This window comes from Mchenga conophoros, linkage group LG11 (genome assembly GCF_057382185.1).
Source record: "Mchenga conophoros isolate Kocher_MC1m ecotype Shallow Benthic linkage group LG11, M_conophoros_male_GT1.1, whole genome shotgun sequence".
Lineage (NCBI taxonomy): Eukaryota > Metazoa > Chordata > Actinopteri > Cichliformes > Cichlidae > Mchenga > Mchenga conophoros.
Window position 1 is genome coordinate 17,008,000 of NC_140536.1, and position 18,878 is coordinate 17,026,877.

At 39.4% G+C, this 18,878-nt stretch overlaps 1 protein-coding gene across 1 annotated transcript; it reads left to right on the forward strand.

Annotated features, from left to right (window-relative positions):
- Positions 1-257: 257 nt before the first annotated feature.
- On the forward strand, positions 258-13,937 carry scgn (secretagogin, EF-hand calcium binding protein). The gene is made up of 11 exons (XM_085291148.1): positions 258-454; positions 866-936; positions 4,243-4,335; positions 7,311-7,400; positions 9,322-9,378; positions 9,711-9,788; positions 10,361-10,416; positions 10,617-10,662; positions 10,794-10,853; positions 12,525-12,593; positions 13,475-13,937. Exons 1-11 carry the CDS (start codon positions 385-387, stop codon positions 13,601-13,603), a joined length of 819 nt encoding a protein of 272 aa, XP_085147274.1. The 5' UTR covers positions 258-384; the 3' UTR covers positions 13,604-13,937.
- The last annotated feature ends 4,941 nt before the right edge of the window (positions 13,938-18,878 follow it).

Genomic DNA, 18,878 nt, shown 5'->3' on the forward strand with positions numbered 1-18,878 from the left:
GTTCTGTTTGGACACGGTTAAATATGTTCCACTAAGTCTGATGATGGGCATTTCTTCATGCAATTAATACTGATTAAAATAATTTTACAGGCTATAACATTTGTCACGTTGTGTGTATCTGCTGTTCCAGTTGAAGATCTGCTTTGCAGTGTAGCTAAACAACCACCAGATGGCAAATACAGTAGTGCTGTTCCTTCTGGATGTGAACTGTGTGTTTCTCTCTCTCCCTACACACACATACACAGAGGAAGGAGGAGTGGTTTTTCGCTTAGTCACAAAAAGCATATGTCAACCAAGCAGGCTACAGTGTAAAAACAGTTTGTCACCTCAGACGTCGTTCTTTCTGTATGTGTAAAGTTCACAGCCTGCTTTTCCTTAATAAACATGGACTCTGCCTTTGAGGACCTGGACGCAGCTGGTTTCCTGGAGATATGGCAACACTTTGATGCAGATGGTAAGGACATTCACTCATGTCTTCTTATTGTTCTTATAATAAAGATACATAAAACAGTGGAGTACCTAGAATTATTTTTTTGTCATTGTTAGACATTTAAGAAAGGTGACCTCTCATGAAGTTGAAATATTATAATCACATTAAAAAAAATAAAAAAAGAAGAGAATGAGTGAGTTGTTCATTTCCTGTAGGAACTTTGTATTAATCACATCTGAAAAGATTAGATAAAACAAAGAGGATGTTGAATACTAAGCAGTAGTGCAAAGTTGCACAAGACACCTAAAAATATGAACTCGGCTTGTTTATGGTAGAGCTACTTCTCCACTAGGTATTTATTTATTTATTTGAAAGAAAATCCAACTTTGTTTAATTGTTAATGACATCGGGATTTTCTTTTTTATAATTGGACAGATAATGGCTACATTGAGGGCAAAGAGCTTGATGACTTTTTCCGTCACATGATGAAAAGACTGCGTCCACAGGTAAGTCGCCTCTGGATGAATTATTGCGATGACAGCTGTTAAATACAGTCAAGGGCAGCTGATCAAGCACAATGCTGAAAATTATAGCATCGTAACATCTGATCCTGACACTCTGTGTGCATGTAGTATGATTTTATCTCTATATAGTATCAGTAGAAGTAGTGGTGTAGAAATTTGCATGAAGGCCTGCATTTTATAGATTGTTTAGTCTAATGCTTTTCTATTTCTGTTGCCACAAAATTTACAAATTGCTGCACAGTAGGAGGTATTTTCTTCTTTTTGGTCTCATGAATTCACTGGAGGCAGTTTATGAAAAGAAAAGCGTGAATTGGGTAATCCCAATTTTAATTCAGACACAGAATTCACAGCATTTTCTGCCGTGTGGGCAGCTGAACATTATGGAGCTATCTAAAATGGGTGGGGTGACTTAAGGATGTTAGGCACAACTCAATTAAAGAGCTCTGGGCACTGTCAGGAAAAGCACTTGACGTGATTAGAAACTGGCCATTTCTGTGTGTTTTGTGCACTAATGACACATCGTGTTTACTGAGGAACGTTATAGTACCATTGTCTTGAAAAAAAGACAGAGCCAGCTCTTTCCTAATGGACACTGAGACGAGCACACATCTATTAGCACACGTTCATGTTTGCATGTGTGTTTATCAGTGGAACTCCCTTGGATACTAATTATGTAGTACTAGTACAAACAGACCACCAACCACATGTCCTTTTTGTCTTTCTGATGTTTGCTTTCCATCCATAATGCCCCCCCCCCCCCCCCCCCCCCCCAAGGTGATATAGTGTTTGGTGTGTTTGTTTTTGTGCTACAAAAGCACTTGACAGTCATTCTGTTTTTTTCTATTCATTGCTTTTGAACTATTGGGCAGCATCAGCCACACAGTGCTCTTTGGTTTGTTCTTTTGTTTCCTGGAGTGCATCATGCCACATAATTATGCATGTGGTGCAAAATATTGTACAAGAATTGCTCACAAGTTGCATACTCAGGTTTTATGTGATACATTGCAAGTCTAATGTGGCAGTAAAATCTAAACAATGCTCAAGTTAGTATTGTGCTAGTCTAGAAAAACATGTTTTTCAAATTAAGTTGTTTGCTTTAAAATCTTTACTTAGCAACAGAGTGAGTGATACAAGGCTAATGCTCAAGAGCAATACTCTTTCTGCAATGAGAAGGGCTGTCACCTTGTAGTCTGCAGACTGTGTACACTGCATTGGATGAAGCAGAGAGTCAGACTTCAGCCCCTTAGATCCACAGGTTTCTATAGTTACTGTTACAGAGTGGTTCATGGTTAAAAAAGAACTGAAAGATGAGCTGCTAAATATACTTTAAAAGAACTTCAGTGGCTCAAAATTATCGCCTTCAGTTGATTCACACTTATCTGACATCTGGCAGAGAAAGAAACTGGTCTGCAGAGGAAATGAAAGAAGCTGAGATAAGCATGCAACAAACTAACTCTGCACTGCTTTTTCTTTCTTTTTATGGTCTATTTAATTTTGTTTACAGTCTATTAGAAAGTGTTTTCTTTATTCTTGAATGCAACTCTAGTACAGTGTTGTGCATCAAATAGCAAGTTAAGAATCCACCAGATAAAAGCACATAATTGAGATGGTAATGGAAAATAAAAAGACCCAGCACAGTCTGTCCACTGGGAATCTCAATGGATCAGTGTTGTTCTATTCTAGGTGAAGACTCAAAGCACTTTACACAATATGCCTCATTCACATCCATTCATACTAGTACTTTTTTCTATCTAAGTGCTTTCTATCTAACAATTAGATATTCCAATGAATACATCGAAGAGTAATTTGTGGGTTGAGTATCTTGGCCAAGGATACTTTTGGCGACCAGCCAGGGATCGAACCACCAACCTTCCACTGAGTAGAAGACCTACTCACCTAATGAGCTCCAGTCACTCCAGTCACAAGCCTCTGGATTGTTGTTAGGGTACTATATAAACCGAATGACTGATAAATGAACTGAAAAAGATCTCATTTTGTCCGAAAAGTTGTCAGCTCTCTCAGGACTGCTCTTTGACTTGAGTCAACAGGTTGGTCTGGCAGTAATTACAACGAGCTCGCACAGGTCCCAAGGATGGTTTCCAGTGGATGGATCAGTCGGCTCCGAGCCCCTTTTTGTTGGCATGGTGATAGACAGGCTGGCAGTGGAGATCAAAGCAGTAGTCTTAGAAAGCGATGATGTTCCCAGACAACATTGTGACCTGTAGTTCGAATACGGAGCATGTAGAAAGGCCCTGCAGAGGTGGGGGTATGCCCTGGATAATAGAGGAATGAAATTTGAAGTAAGACAGAATATGTGAATGAGAGAGAAGTGTGGAAAAGTGAAGCTGCAAGGAGTTGAGGTATTCAAGGTAGAGTAGTTTAAATACACTTGAGAGAAGTAAAGAAACGAGTGCAGGTAGGGTGGAGTGAGCGGAGAGGAGTGTGGGGGATGATTTGCAACAGAAGGAGCAGCAAGAGATCAAGGGAATGTTTACAAGATAGTAGTGAAACCTGCTGTGATGTATGGTTGGGAGATGCTAGCACTAACAAAGAGAGAGGAGGCTGAGCTGGAGGTGGCAGAGCTGAGGAAGCTGAGATTTTCACTAGGAAAGACCAGGACAGGATTAGAAATGAAAACATCAGATAGACAGCTCGGGTTCTACATTTTGGAGACAAAGTTAGAGAAGCAAGTTTGAGCTGTATTTAACATGTGCAGAGGAGGGATAGCTGATATATTGGACAGAGGGGGTTTGAGGTGGAGCTGCTAGGCAGGTGGGGAAGAGGAAGACCACAGAGGAGGTTCATAGATGTTGTGAAGGGGGACATGCAGAGTGACAGGAGAATGGTAGAGGGTAGATGTAGGCAGGTGATCTCCTGCAGTGATAATGTAGTGAGTAGTGAGAATGGGAATGTGAAAAGGAAGGCCAAGTAAGTGAACTGTGGGTTAAGCTGTGGATCAGTTAGCCTGGGGTAGAGAAAGCAGACCTTGAGAGAAAAAAAAGTCTTAGATTAAATAAGTATCCATGGTGACACTGCTTAAAATAAGTGTGACTCACCCATTGAAGTATTATGTTCAATATCTTTGATTCTTAAGATTCTCAAATATATAGTAAGCAACCTGTATGTAATAGCATAACTGGATTTATCTTATATATTATATTTTATTACTGTGTACATTTAGAACCGTTGTTTATTCCACACTGTAGCTGCCTTTCAGTTAAACCGTGTACTGGTTTTGTAATGGTTGAGTTTGGATAGAGAATCAATGTTTTGTTTTAATTTGTACAGGACAAAGTCACTGAAGAAGATGTCCAGAATTTGAAGAAAAGGTTTATGTCTGCCTATGATGTCACTGCCGACGGGAAACTACAGATTCAGGAGGTACAGCCAGTTATGTCTCATAACACACATGAATTCTCCTTTTTTCTTTAATACCAAAGCTTTCAGCAAAATGTGAAAATTTAAGCTGTACAATTCTAGACTTTGGTGTGCACAAACATCCAGCATGACACTACAAAGTCACTCTCTGATAACTTGTTTAGTTTCTTGGGCTAACTTCCTGTTTTCTATACACTTTGTCTATTCAAGTCCTCCTATCACTTCTTTAGCTGCATGTCCTTTTCTTCTTTTATTTACCTCATCTATGTATGACAGTAGCTCAGTCTGTATGTTATCTAAGAAGAACTGAAATTATTCGGACTAATGGGGCTTATCCAAAGTTATCCTTGCAGCGAAAAGACAGCCAGAGGAGAATAGCACGAAAATCCTAATTTAAAGAGTAACAGTCCATATAATAAATATCAGTTTGCTCTATATACAATGTATAAACTGTACTCTTTTGTTCTTTTGATGCTTACATTATGCAGTGTAAACAATATACTGGCATTGTGAAAGGCCCACTGATTTATTTTTTTGGGTTTAACCAGGGTTAATTCTTACAGGACTTTCTGATTTATTCCATTTATTTCCTTAAATCAAATGTGACTGACGAGTTAACATGCAGCAGCTGTTCCCCTGAATTTTACAGACATATTTATATGTCGCTGCTCTCCCGAGCTCCACTCTGGGTAATTGATGCACCTCCCAGCTAAGCAGTAGCCACAGTGCTTCATCAGAGCAATGAAATGAATTATGTTTCCTTCTAACACAGAAACTTTCAGCCATTCATTAGACCATTCCCATGTGTGCAGCAACCACAGACACAAAAGCTTAGGCATTTACTCAGAAAGCTGAAAATAAAAATCAATACATATCTTCCCTAAGTGCCCCGTTGAAGATTTACTGTGACCGAGGCAGGGACAGAGTATTCTTTGTAGCTTCATGTTCTGCCCATCTGAATTTCCCGACTCAGTTTTAAAACCATAACTCAGGTTTTATGTCAGTAATTGCTTATAAAAATTTCCAGTCTGGTAACAATCATCCTTTTGTGCCAACTCTGTTTGTGTGGATGTCACTATAATCATTTTTATGTAAGCTATTATAATTGTTGTGCTACTTTAGCAGGTGATTCAAGCTCTTGTCCAAACAAATGGAAAGGCAATCGTAGTTTCAGTTGTCACATGCAGTCCCTGGCTGCTTACAAGTACACCTGTTAAATCAAGCAAATATCTAATAAGCCAAACCTGTGGTAGCAATCAAATTCAACAAGGTCAAGATGACCTGCTGAAGGTCAAACTGACCTTCAGAGCTGGAGAAGAACGGTGATTTAAATGAACATGGTGTGTTTTTTGGTGCCAGAATGGCAGCTCCGAGTATTTCAGAAACGGCTGATCTACTGGGATTTTCACACACAGCCATCTCTAGAGTTTTCAAAGAATGTTCTGAATAAGAGAAAATATTCAGAGAGTGCCAGTACTATGGTGCTTTGCTGATGTGAGAGGTCAGAGAATGGCCAGAACTCTTGGAGCTGATAAGAAGGCAACAGTAAATTAAATATCCACTCATTACAAACAGATGGTGAATCTTTAAGTAGATAGGCTACAGCAGCAGAAGACTGGATGCTGCCTGATATGATGAGTCTCAATTTCTGCTGCAATATATACATGGTAGGCCAGGATTTGAGGTGAATGGAAAGAAAGCATGGAACTATTCTGATTCATATACGGTATTACACCATTGTTGGCACAAGTTCGCACTAACTGAACACTACAGGCTACCTGAAGACTTTACTTCCACCAGTGTGTGCCCACCTTCTAATGGCTGCTTCCAGTAGGATAATGTGTACAATGCTCTGTGGTACTAGCTCAGAAACTGAACTAGTTCAGAGACAAGTTCAGTCTCTGAGACAAGTTCAGTCTCTAAACAGAGTATGTAGTAAACTAACACCTCTGTTCAAACACTTCTCTTGTCATACTTGTCATAGAGAGTCCTCCAGATGTGTGTGCAAGATTCAAGGTGACAGAGCTTTAGCTGCGATGCTCCACACACACATTCATAAAGACTGCAGTTATCATTTTTAACAAAGTGTAGCTAATGTTCAGTCTCAACACATAAAAATTCACTACATGTAAATGTGTGCTAGGACATATATTGAGCATTTTATTTGCATCATAGTGGTATAAGTTGAAATACTTATTTAAGTCATATCATTTATAGATGTAGCATCTCATCTGGGTTTGTACCAGGAATTGCTACACACTTGAAGATAAATGTGTCTGAATCAACCACTTTTTGGGTCATGATGCCATCTCCCCACCCTGCACGCTTGAGACATCCTCACACACATTATTAGTAGGAAGTCAAAAACCCAGAAAGCCACAATATCCTGTCTCTGCTGCAGTTGCTGTTTCTATACATGAGTGATCTGTTTAAGTGCACTTAGCAAACAAACTGTTGTGTGCCAGATATACATCATGGCATGAATTCTTTGGTGTGTGCAACTGTTATGTTGCGACCACATGCCTCACTGGCAAAAAGAAAACTTACAGAGGTCTGTTTTGCATCTGTGACTTTTGTTTCACGGCATTAAAGCGAGCTAAGAAAAAACCATTAAGCAACACTTGTTTAGGCAATCAGCTCTTTAAAAGCCACAGTAAACAATTTTGTTTTACTATAGGTCTCATCAGGATTTGTGACCTGAATGCGCCAGTATTATCTCGTGTTTTAGTAGGAATGATGATCGAAGATGGTTTAATCTGCTAATGGAGGCCTGATGTTGGTTAGAAGGACAGACAAGAGTAAAGCATCATGAACTGGAGAGGAGCCAGGATGGGCTAGTGCAGGACCACACCTAAATTAAATCATCCCCATGTGTTGTCTCCCAATATGGAAACTTTAGTCGAGAATTAAGATGAAAAGCTTCACGGAGCATCATCATTGTCTTTACTCAGATTTTTGTGTCTGTTTTTATTTTCCAGCTGGCCCACATGATCCTGCCTGAGGATGAAAACTTCCTTTTAGTTTTCCGCAGAGAAAATCCTCTGGACAACACTGTTGAATTCATGACGGTAAGGTCAAAAATAACACACGAGAGCAGAGCATGGCATGACCTAAGCATCGCCCATCAACAATTTTAACAATTAAAAGTAATGCCAGTAGTATTAAAACCTCTCAAACCCCAGTGGTATCTTGATGACCCAGGCTTTGAGGCTTGCATATGGAGAACACACCGTTAAAGATCTGATTAGTGGACTGTTTTTTATATCCTCAAATGATACATTATTTCACTGGACATCATCGTCCTTTTTTTGCACGTTGGAAGAGTATGAATGGGCTCAGGTGTTCTTTTATTTGATTAAGTTGACTAAAAAATCTTCATGGCAGGTCAGATTCAACAAGTCGCATGTGAGATTTCTGCATGAACGCTTGCAGCTACTGATTGTTGTTTGAAATGCTTTACAGTGTGGTGATAGCCCATTGTGGTTCTTCAAACCTTCAACAGGTTTTCCTGAATATATTACCCAAATTACTCACCCATCGAAATCACTGAGTTCAGGTGTTCCACTTCACTTCTGTGCTCACAGGGGTAAAATTAACAAACAAAGAATGGGTCGCTCTTCCACAAAGGGAATTCCAGGGTGGTACCGTGATAGGATGCCACCTGTGCTACAAGTAAAATTTCCTCACACTTAAATTTTCCACTGTCAGCTGTTAGTGGTATTAAAAAAAAAGGTGGAAGCAATTGGGAGTGTCAGCATTTCATCCACGGAGTAGTAGGCCATGTAAAATTAAAGCATGAGGTGCATGTTCTGCAGAGGTTGCCAACTTTCTGCAGAGTCAGTTGCTACTGACCTCCAGACTTCATATGACCTTCAGATTAGTACAAGAACAAAGAGCAGAAAGAGCTTCATGGCATGGGTTTCCATAGCCGAGCACCTGCATCCACACCTTATATCACCAAGTGCATGTAAAGTGTCAGCTGCAGTGGAGACGTGTTCTCTCATCCTCTTCTCCCTCTGGCAATCCGATGGCTAGGTTTGATGGTTGCCCAGAGAACAGTACTTGTCTGCTGGACTGTGCCAAGTATAAAGTTTAGTGGAGGAGGGATTATGGTGTGGGGTTGTTTTTTGGGGAGTTGGACTCGGTCTCTTAGTTCCAGAACGCTCTGTGCTTCAGCATACCAAGACATTTTGGAAAATGTCATGCTCCCAACTTTGTGGGAACAGTTTGGGGATGGCCCCTTCCTGTTCCAACATGACTGCGCACCAGCACACAAAGTAAGGTCCAGAAAGACACGGAATGAGCACGTTTGGTGTGGGAGAACTTCACTGGCCTGCACAGAGTCCTGACCTCAACCGATTTGGGATTACTTAGAGCGGTCTGGTCCAACATCAGCGTCTGAACTCACATGTGTGTTTCTGGAAGAATCTTCACTAATTCCCATAAACACACTCCTAAACCTTGTGGGAAAGCCGTCCTAGAAGATTTGAAGCCGTTATAGCTGAAAAGGGTGGTCTGACATCATATTAAATCCTATGGATAAAGAATGAGATGTCACACAAATGTGTTTGCATGTGAAGGCAGACAAGTGAGTACTGTTGGCAATAAATCCATAATAATCGATCTAAAGTAAATCTGCACTGCACTTCCAGAATAGGGAGGATGGTGTAGGTTTGAGTTTATTAGATTGATCAGTATTGCTGAACTATGAAATATTTTTTTTTGCATACAGGTATAACAGAATAGCTTTAGTGTAGTTGTTGTTTTAAACTTGAGTATGAACTTATACAAAATGCAGCAAGATATTTAAAAAAAAAAACAGTTTTGTTGATTAAAAAAACACTATATCGGATTCATATCGGTATCGGCAGATATCCAAATTTATGATATCGGTATCGGTATCGGACATAAAAAAGTGGTATCGTGCCATCTCTAGTCTCAATAACCGCGGGACATCACATGTAATACTTTGCTGATTTGCCTGTTTAGATATGGAGGAAGTATGATGTTGACTGCAGTGGCTACATATCGGCTCAGGAGCTGAAGGTAACAAAAATAAACTCCTTGTGAAGCAGAAGCATTTAATGTGTCTTTTCCTCACTGACTGTTTCCTGTTCTTCCACATACCAAGATGCAATCTTTTTCTTCAGAATAGAGATTCGTTGTTTTTGGTGTGATCTAGTAATGGCTGTTTGATTTAGAGATATACGGTGCTTTAAATGCATATCAATGCTGTGAATGTCTTTACTTTTTTTTCATACCGTGCATAAATAAAGCGCTATTTTTGTTTTGGTTTTGTTTTGTTTTTTTGCAGAATTTGTAAACTAGAACTCCTAGAACTGACTGTTTTGCTGTTTGATTATTTGATAAACCGACAGGCTTTCCTGAAAGACTTGTTCGAGCTGCAGCACAAGGAAGTGACACCGGACAAGCTGGAGGACTACACTGATGCAATGGTAGTAAATCCAACTCTTGAATTAAGTGCGATTAGTCCTTGCTGACAGTTTATGCTGTTGATTCAGTGTGAAGCTGGACTCATCGGCCCCTTCATTGACTTAACTGTTAGCCGGATCGCCTGTTGCATTTCCTGTGTGGCTGTGTAAAGCTGGTAAAGGAGTTGTGAGTTTCCTGTAATGTTGACTTGTATTGGTTGTCCCCAAAACATTACTTGTTTTTATTTAGTTTTTATTAGAGATTTTTGCGATTCTTGTGATGTCATTTTGTTGGTATTTTCTTTGCTTTTGCGGCTATCAAATGACAAAAGGATCAAAATCGAGCAATATCAAATACAAATTCTTTTTCCCCAGCTACTTTTCTACCAGCCTCAAGTGTCAGACAGCCTATTCCTTCTCCTTTATAGTTTTCATTTTACAAGAGATTGATTCTCCCATAGAGGCATACAGATTGATGAGTGGCTCTAGAGTCGCAGGTGGTTTTAAGAAAAAAGGCAGAAAAACAAAGAAATAAGACAGACGTTCACTGAGGGTTATGTTTTTCATGCTTCTTAACACATCCTGTTATCTTGCAGATGAAAATCTTTGACAAAAACAAGGACGGACGTTTGGATCTGAACGATCTGGCGAGGTACGGCTCAAAGATTCTTGCTCAGTGATAACAGCTCAAGACGCTACATGTCTCAGAATGAATTCCACTGTCTCTTACCGGATACACAGAATGTCCATTTGTTTAGCTATTCTGTAAGAATGAATGAAACTATTCATAAGATTATTTCAAAGCTGGTGATACAAACTATTTCCCTGTTTTTTCCATGTTTTTCCCGTAAGGATCTTAGCTTTAGAAGAAAATTTCCTTCTCCAGTTCCGAATGGATGTAAGTTTCTTCTTTATGTTGCTCTTTCATAAGTTTTGTAACTGGATCAACAACAGATTAAAATCTATGATTAAATCAAATTCTTGTTTAACTTTTTTCCCTCCTCCCGTCTCGTCCCTTGTTCATCCAAGGCCTGCAGTAAAGACGAGAGAAAGAGAGACTTTGAGAAGATTTTTAACCACTATGATGTTGTAAGTACAATAATACAGTGAGTGGATGAAAGACAATCATTTCCAGACATGTTTTCCACGTTATTCATCAGCACATTCTGAAAGAAAATATGGGAATATTGTGGTAAGACATCGTGTGGAACAAGTGACACATCATCACTACATTTGTTGCGCCTCTAAAATGTTGCATCTGCACTGTATTCCAACTTCTCAGTGTACTGTTAATTGTTACGGCAAGTCGTAGCAGATAGTTGTGATGAATCACATGATCGATCTCAGTGGAAGACAACACGTAACTGAAGACATAAGCAAGGAGGCACAAAATACAGGGGATATTTAGTAGGAGTAAACCAAATTAGGTATTACTCTGCAGGTATTTTTACATGCCACACAATGTGCAGCTATGTGCAGGTTTATTAACTGTCCATCTCTAACAAATATTTCTTTGGTTGCTTGTTCAACAAGCTAGAGACTAAAGGGAGAAAGGCTGCTGTCTGGCTCAGTGTTAAACTGACTGAATATTAAAATAAAATCTGCATCTATGTAGACAAACACTATTTGGCTTGCCAAATGCAAACCTAGGGGTCAAATAATATTGGATGTTTGGATTCAGGTTTTCTTTGTTAAAACAAAGCAGATATTTTTTGCTGTAGCAAATACAAAAAATAATAATAATTTCAGCAGAAATCATGAGCAAAGCACCCTGTGGTGATAAAGCTGCCGGCAGTGGACGGCTGTATAATATATTATTTTCTGCGCCTGCAGTTGCCAATTTCCATGTAGTGTGTCGATCAGATTGTAACATAAAACATGGGTTCAGCAGTCTCTTTTCAACTTGTTATTGAATCTCTTATCAGTAGGACTGACCCTAGGACAGATATCATCAGCACTATTGTCTTCCTGTGCCAATTAATAGCACTCACAGATTTGCATACTGTGCTGCGGTGGGCTCGGTACATCTGTAATCTAGATGATGATGTAAATAATCCATTATGTAGTCAAATCACACTCTGGGATGATGAGTTAACGCTGTCATTCTGATTAATCAAACACCTACTGCAGCCTGAGAACCCTCCAATAAGCCCACATATTCCCGAAAGTAATCTGCATGCAGTTGTCAAGTTATACCTGAGGAAATGATCTGAATGAACCCTTTTTTTCTGTACTTGGATACATGATCAAATCAGCTTACTGACAATTGTTCTGCAGTTTTCAGGATATTAAAGAATAAAGTAGTTTAAGTACTTAACATATAATAGAGTAGAAAGATGGGAACAAGTTAGTTAGCTAATATTTTAACATAGGCAGAAGGTTAAAGAGCTAAGAGCTGGTCTCTTGGTAAAACCCAGTTCTATTCTATAAACATTTAAGTATTTATATGAGTAGTTTTTAGCACAGAATAAAAGACAGTGACGTGATTCCCTAAGATCTGATTTTTAAACTTTTTTCTATGAGTCGTTTCACCGACGCCTGCAATTAATTTCATTCATCCTCCGATGAGTTTCCTTTTCCTTTGTACATAACAATTGTGGGACAACCCTCACCCCTAACTAGCAAACAAAAGAAAGAAAGAAAAAAGGAAAAAGCTGACTGCCTGACTAATGTGAGTGGGAAGTAAGTTACAAAGGATAATAAGCGCCTTTGTTTTTGCCTCTCTACTTTCCTACAACTTCTTTTCTTTTTCTTGTTCAGAGTGAGACAGGAGCACTTGAGGGTCCTGAGGTCGATGGCTTTGTCAAGGATATGATGGGCCTTGTCAGGGTAAGAGTCTGTTCTTTGGTCCACTTAATGTAATGGTTGTGCCAGTCAGAGTAGTACTTAGCTGAAAATGCTGACATTAGCTTACAAAACATCATCCTACTGAAGACTATACCCCCCTCTGTTCTTCCACATCTCAGCGGTGGTCTATTGGATCAAGATCTGGTGACTGTGGAAGGCATTTGAGTGCAGTGGACTCATTTTCACGTTCAAGAAAGCAGTTTGAGATGATATAAAAGGATGGGCATGGTCAGCAGTGATGCTCAATTGGTACTAAGGGGCCCAAAATGTGCCAAGAAAATTACACTATTACACCACCACCAACAGTGTGAACCATCTGCCTGATGGCTTCATGTTTTCAAGTCACCAGACAGGGCAGTGTTTTACAACCTGTTTCATTTTGGCCAGTTTGTGCACATTAAAGCAAATGAAACAGGTGTGCCTAACAAAGTGGCCAGAGAATGTATCTGCTCAGTAATTGCTGGTGGCGAAATCATTCATCATCATATGTAAACAAGATTAATCATCAGTCATTGCTCTCCCTGTTGTACCATCTCTCTCCCTTCAACAGCAGAAATGAGAGTTGTTCCTATACAGCTTCACTGTTTTGTGTGTGACCTACATTACGTGTTATGGCGATGTTATGTTGTGTTATCTATATGAAACAGATTTATCAGACTCCCTACTTCCTGAATACAAAAACTGATCATGCTCATGCACACACACTAATGACACGTTGCTGTAAACAAAAACAAAACTCCTGTTTTCTACCCGTTTTCTTTAGTTACACAGATATTAATCTATAATATAAATAAATACTGAATACAAAGAAGGGAAAGTCACCACATTAGTTAGAGATGAATTTGTACTTTTCTCCTCTCCAGCCTAATATCACGGGTCCTGAGCTGGACAAGCTGCGAGCCGTTCTGCTGCGTCACTGCGATGTCAACAAGGATGGAAAGATCCAAAGGAACGAGTTAGCTCTGTGTCTGGGAGTCAAGCTGAAAAATTAGAGATCTGTACTGTACTAGTGGATTATGAAACAATGACGCTACGTGTGCTGCTTAATCGATAATAAATGATAGCTAGTGGAATGCTGTGTTATGCTCTAAGTCAAGTTGCTAAGTTATTAAAGGTCAGCATTCATGGTGTATTGGATCCTGATATGCTAGGCATAATAAGATGCTCTGTGGCGAAATAAAATGACCTCTGATCTGAAATTACAGGTTATTTGTGCATGAAAACAATGAGGTTTGAATGTTACGTTGAAATGAACTTCAGTGCCATATGATTTGTGGTATATCAGTGTGCTGTTTCATGTGAAAATAAATCCTTTTTTCATTCTGATGTTTTCTTGGAGTACCTTATGCACTTGCATGTTTCTCTGCTTACAGAGAAGGCTTACTCACAGGATGTTGAGAATATTTTTACTGTAATGGTCTGCAGAGGAAATAAACAATGGCATATTGATTTCTCGTGTCATGTAAAATCTTTAACCCTCTCAGGCTCAAATTAAGTTTTTGTTGCTAATGCACAAAAGAATACCTGCAGTGGTACTTCTGAGTAAAAAAAAACTCATAAAATATGTATGTGGGGTAATCAGGTTGTTAGCTTTTAAATGTCGCAAATCTGCAACGCCTGCCTTGAGAGGGTTAAAATGTTAAAGCCGGTGCTGGTGTTTCCTGTAGAAAATAATAACATGAAAGCTGCACAGTCTTTGTAGATGAGACGCCTTTTCAGTTTCTTTTATCAGTTTTATCACATTGATGATGATGGCTGCAAAAACACAAGGAAAGAATTATAATGTTTGGAGTGTGCAGAAGCAAATAAGGGGCTACAGAAGGTGTGTCAAACATAAGGCCCAGGGCCAGAATTGGCCTGGCAAAGACTCAAACCTGACCAGCTGAAATGCTTCGGTAAAAGTGAAGGAGGGCGTCAATTTTGTGACTTTTAAATGTGTTTTCATACGTTTAACTACTTTTCCTGCTGATGAAGATCTCAAAGTAAACAAGCAAAAAACAATTAAATGTTCCTGTTTTTGCTGTCTATAGATTTTTTTTTTTAAATGAACAAAAACCTTGTTTTATAAATACGGAGCGGTCTGGGCAATGAACTACCAGCACCTTTTCTGTAATATTACACATCTGTCAAAAAGGAAGACCAAGACATGCTGTGGAAATTCAGTTTCTTCTTCTTCTTCTTCTTTTTTTTAACCTTATATTGAGACATCTCAGAGATTAGTTATTACACTGACAGAAAAGAGAGTTTCACTCATCCAGCCCACTTCTGGGTAAAGTTTGCTGTATGTGACCAACATGTAAAATGAGTTTCACATCCCTGGGATAAAGATTAATCCAATAGCCGTTTGTTGGCTGATCATTTGTATTCTAAAAACACTGTTTCTGATCAGGCTAAGCTCGATGATCTGCTTAGAGAAGGTCAGGTCTAAATACTCCACCACATACACTGTAACACATGTCATTCTGATCCTTCTCTGCTAACAGCTCACAGAGATGGACAATGTAAACTAAAGCTGTTAAAATAAAAACAGCCCTCAAGCCACTGAAAGGGACTAATGGTGAAGACCTAAAAGCTTTACTCTGGATTACGGAGCCTCATTAACCTTTGAGTCTCCACAAAGCTCCTGTGCGCGCATGTGTGTGTGTGAGAGATCACTCACCAAAGAAGCCTTGCTACCTTTACACTGTTTGCTTTATACAGGTAATAGGTTCAGTTGCGAGTGTTTTCGTGCATGTCTGGTACAGTTAAGGGCTGATTGTGTGTTTTTGTGTGGGCAGAGCAGCTGCTACCAAATTGCTGCAAAACACTTTCCCATTATGGCCAACCACCGTATCACATGAATCATTTGCAGTGGATGTTTAACAGCTATTGTAGGCGAGTAGGAGGGAATTTCAATAAAATACAATTTCTATCATCAAGGCTGGAGCACGGTGTATTCAGAATTATTCAGGCCATTTTTTAGTTTAATCATTCTTGTATTATCAGCTGAATAAAACTTAATTTTAGATGACAGTGCTTTCAGATTGACCTGGACTATATCTGAACCACTATCAGCCTGCCAAAGGCTGACGATATCACAAATATATCTTGAGTCAAAACAGAAGGCTCTTGGATTTTTAGATCCGCTTTACCGGGAAAATGTAATATTTTCTTTCCCCAGGAATAAGCTTAGATATAGATGGCTACCTCCTTCATTTATGAATAAAAATGACTGCACGGAGAAAGATCCATATTTTTGTGTAAATAATTTCCACTTTATAATATTGGTTGTATTTATTTAGTGGAGACGTGATGCCTCTTGATATGTGGCCTCGGAGCAAAATATCCCTGAACCACCATTGCTCCAAGCCCCTAAACAGGTTATAAACCTATTAGGTAGAGCTTAATTCTTAAGTAATGACCCATGGATGCATTTATTTTGTAGTGTTCCACTGCAAGAGCTGTGCCTGATACTTTAAAGCTCTTGGAGTATGTCTATTGAAGCCAGACACAATATATGGTTAAAGGGTAGCTATAGTTAAGTCTAAGATATGCAGATCATGTTCACATCTATGCAACTGTTTCTGCAAACATCTGTTAAACTAATCTGAGCAAACAGGAAAGCATACCACATCACTTGTCAAATATGGTGGTGTAGAGGTTTATCTGTGTAGTTTCTCAGTCATCCAGGCCGTGGCACTCTAAGAATCTTGGAAGAAAAGCGAGTGACTTTTATCCTTTTGCACACTGCGCCTAAAGGAGGCCGTCTATGTCCGCGGTGAACAACTGTCACTGAATAAAGGGAGCGTTGTGATACCAACTGTCTGCCATCTACAATGCAGTTTTGCGATCAACATCCACTCACATGTGTCAGGTGACCCCGATGGGTCATCCCCAATAGGGCGAAGCAAGATCTTACAGTGGTTTCACCCCAAAACCTCTGGTGGTAACAAGGCAGACCTTTTTCCACACCTTGGCTCATGTGGTGAAACACATGATTAACAGTTGGTCAACAACCCTTTTAAGGGACAATCCCCTCAGGGTTTTAAATACCTGGGACTTGTGGAGGGGAAACATCTTCACGAAACTTCAGGCGCTTTATTTTCAAGCTCCTGAGACAATGTAGAGGTGCACAGGATGTTTCTGTGTGCTTGGATTAAGTTGAATACATTAAAACTCAAAAACAAGTCTGCATGACATTCAATTCTTTAAATGTTCTAGTTCATCCTCAATAGGAAAATCAAATTATTAATAATAGATTTTAATCTATAGTGTCGGTACATTATTGCAGGCTGAAAATGCATTACAAGTCACTTAAGTGAAGGTGTTGCTCTGTTTTTGACCTTAACAGTGCTGATACATTTCATTTATAAAAGCAGATTTTGGTTTTTTGCCAATTCAATGCAAATTTATCATCCAAAAATACTCTGGCTTGTCTGCTTGCGTTCATGTCACACTTTCACAATCAACATCCTGCACCAGGAACCTTCCTCTGGTCTGCACCAGGCTGCACCTGTCAAAATTCACACCAGCCCATATTGCACTTAAAGTGCAAACAGGCAGTTTGTTTTAACCAAACCAAACAGGGAAGGTGTTATAACAGCCTTAGAGACTGTTTAGATTTGGCTTGTTTCTGAAGGCCACCAAAAAAAAATCTAACTTGTTTTATGATTTGTTTTGAATGTATTTGCACTATTGTCTTATTAAACGCGAGAAGGGCACCTGCTGGGTTACTGCTTTAACGAGGTAGATTTTACAGCCAAGAATCATTCCTAATTTAATCACGACTGCGTTTTTCCTTTGAGTGGCACATGGCACGTGGCGTCTAATGTGTTTTCACTTTGAAGTCATTATTCTGTCTTTGTGTTCAGTTCCAAGAACTAAGATGGCTAATAGGAGCATTGTTTTCCATCAGTGGGACAATTTTCCTGAAAAAAGCAAATAAGTTGTATGTGAAGTTATATCTCATGTTGATGATGAATACAAAATAGTCTTGAATGTAGCATACTAAAGGAACATTTCAACCGCTGGGAGATTTTTGCTCGACATGTGAAGCTACACCTGTTGTTACAATATTGGTGTGCTAGCTGGAAGCCCTTTGAGTAATTAAGACACAGCTGCTGAACCAATAAGTGCACGCATATTGGATTGTGTGTGTGTATGTGTGTGTGCCTGCATGTGAGAGGGAGAGCTGGAAAGAGAAGGAGACACTCCCTTCTGCACAGAACATCATTTTAATATTGGATAATGCTGCCCTCTAGCAGACAGGCAAGGGAGTGAAAAAAACAAAACAAACAAAAAACCCACCAACAATTTTTGTGATTTTCAGTGATAATAAATTGAGTCTGCAAAACAGTTTAAGGTTTATTCTCACTTGTCGCACTCCTAAAGCTTCCTGTTCTCCTATAAACATTGACATATAAAAACAAAAGAAACCCAAAGTGGGACTATCAAATTAAAACTGAGGTCATTAGAGTGTTAAAGTGTCACACTCATATATGTTATGTATATGTTACATATATGTTTGATTTCCTGGATGATCACTTTTGTGCACAAATGTTCTCTTTATATCCAGAAGAGGCCACTATAGAGCTACGCATGAACACTCCACTTTTTTAACAGTATGACTGTTTTTTTATTGTTCTCAAAAGCCCAATGTACTCACAGATGCAGATGAGCTCATGGCAGTTTAAAGAGACAAAACAAAAAAACTTTTAGCTGACCACGTGTCCTGACTGGAGGTAAGGCCAGCTAATAAAGAGCCAAGAACATGTTGCACATCTCAAAAAAAAAATTTCTTTCTTTAGATACATTTTTACTCCCTAAAAACAGAGACCACATGCAATTTGATGGCTAAGCCTAGCTCTTGGGTAAATATCTGCAGGAATGCCCTGCTGCATGAAGCTGCGTGTCTGACGATGCTAAACTGGGAACAATAGGTAGTTAAATTTATGAAGGCAGTGGTGCTGGGCAGACGGCTGACCCCAGTCCTTCTTCCATGTCACTTCTCCAGAATATTCTAAGTAAGTAAACACCAAATAAGAAAGGTGCTGTAAATTGTAACCCTTAAAAGCCTGCCTCTGAGCAGTTGCGTTTCAATCCCTCTCCTAGGTGAAGCATAACATTCCCACGTTGCCAGTGCTAAATAGCCAGAGGACCTATAAGCTGAACTCTCAACATACTTCACAATCTGCCAGGTCACTGGTTGCCAAGGATTTGACTGAGCAGCTCCATGACCTTTGCAATAGAAGGTCATTCAAAGACAAGATATGTTGTGAAACAAGGGCC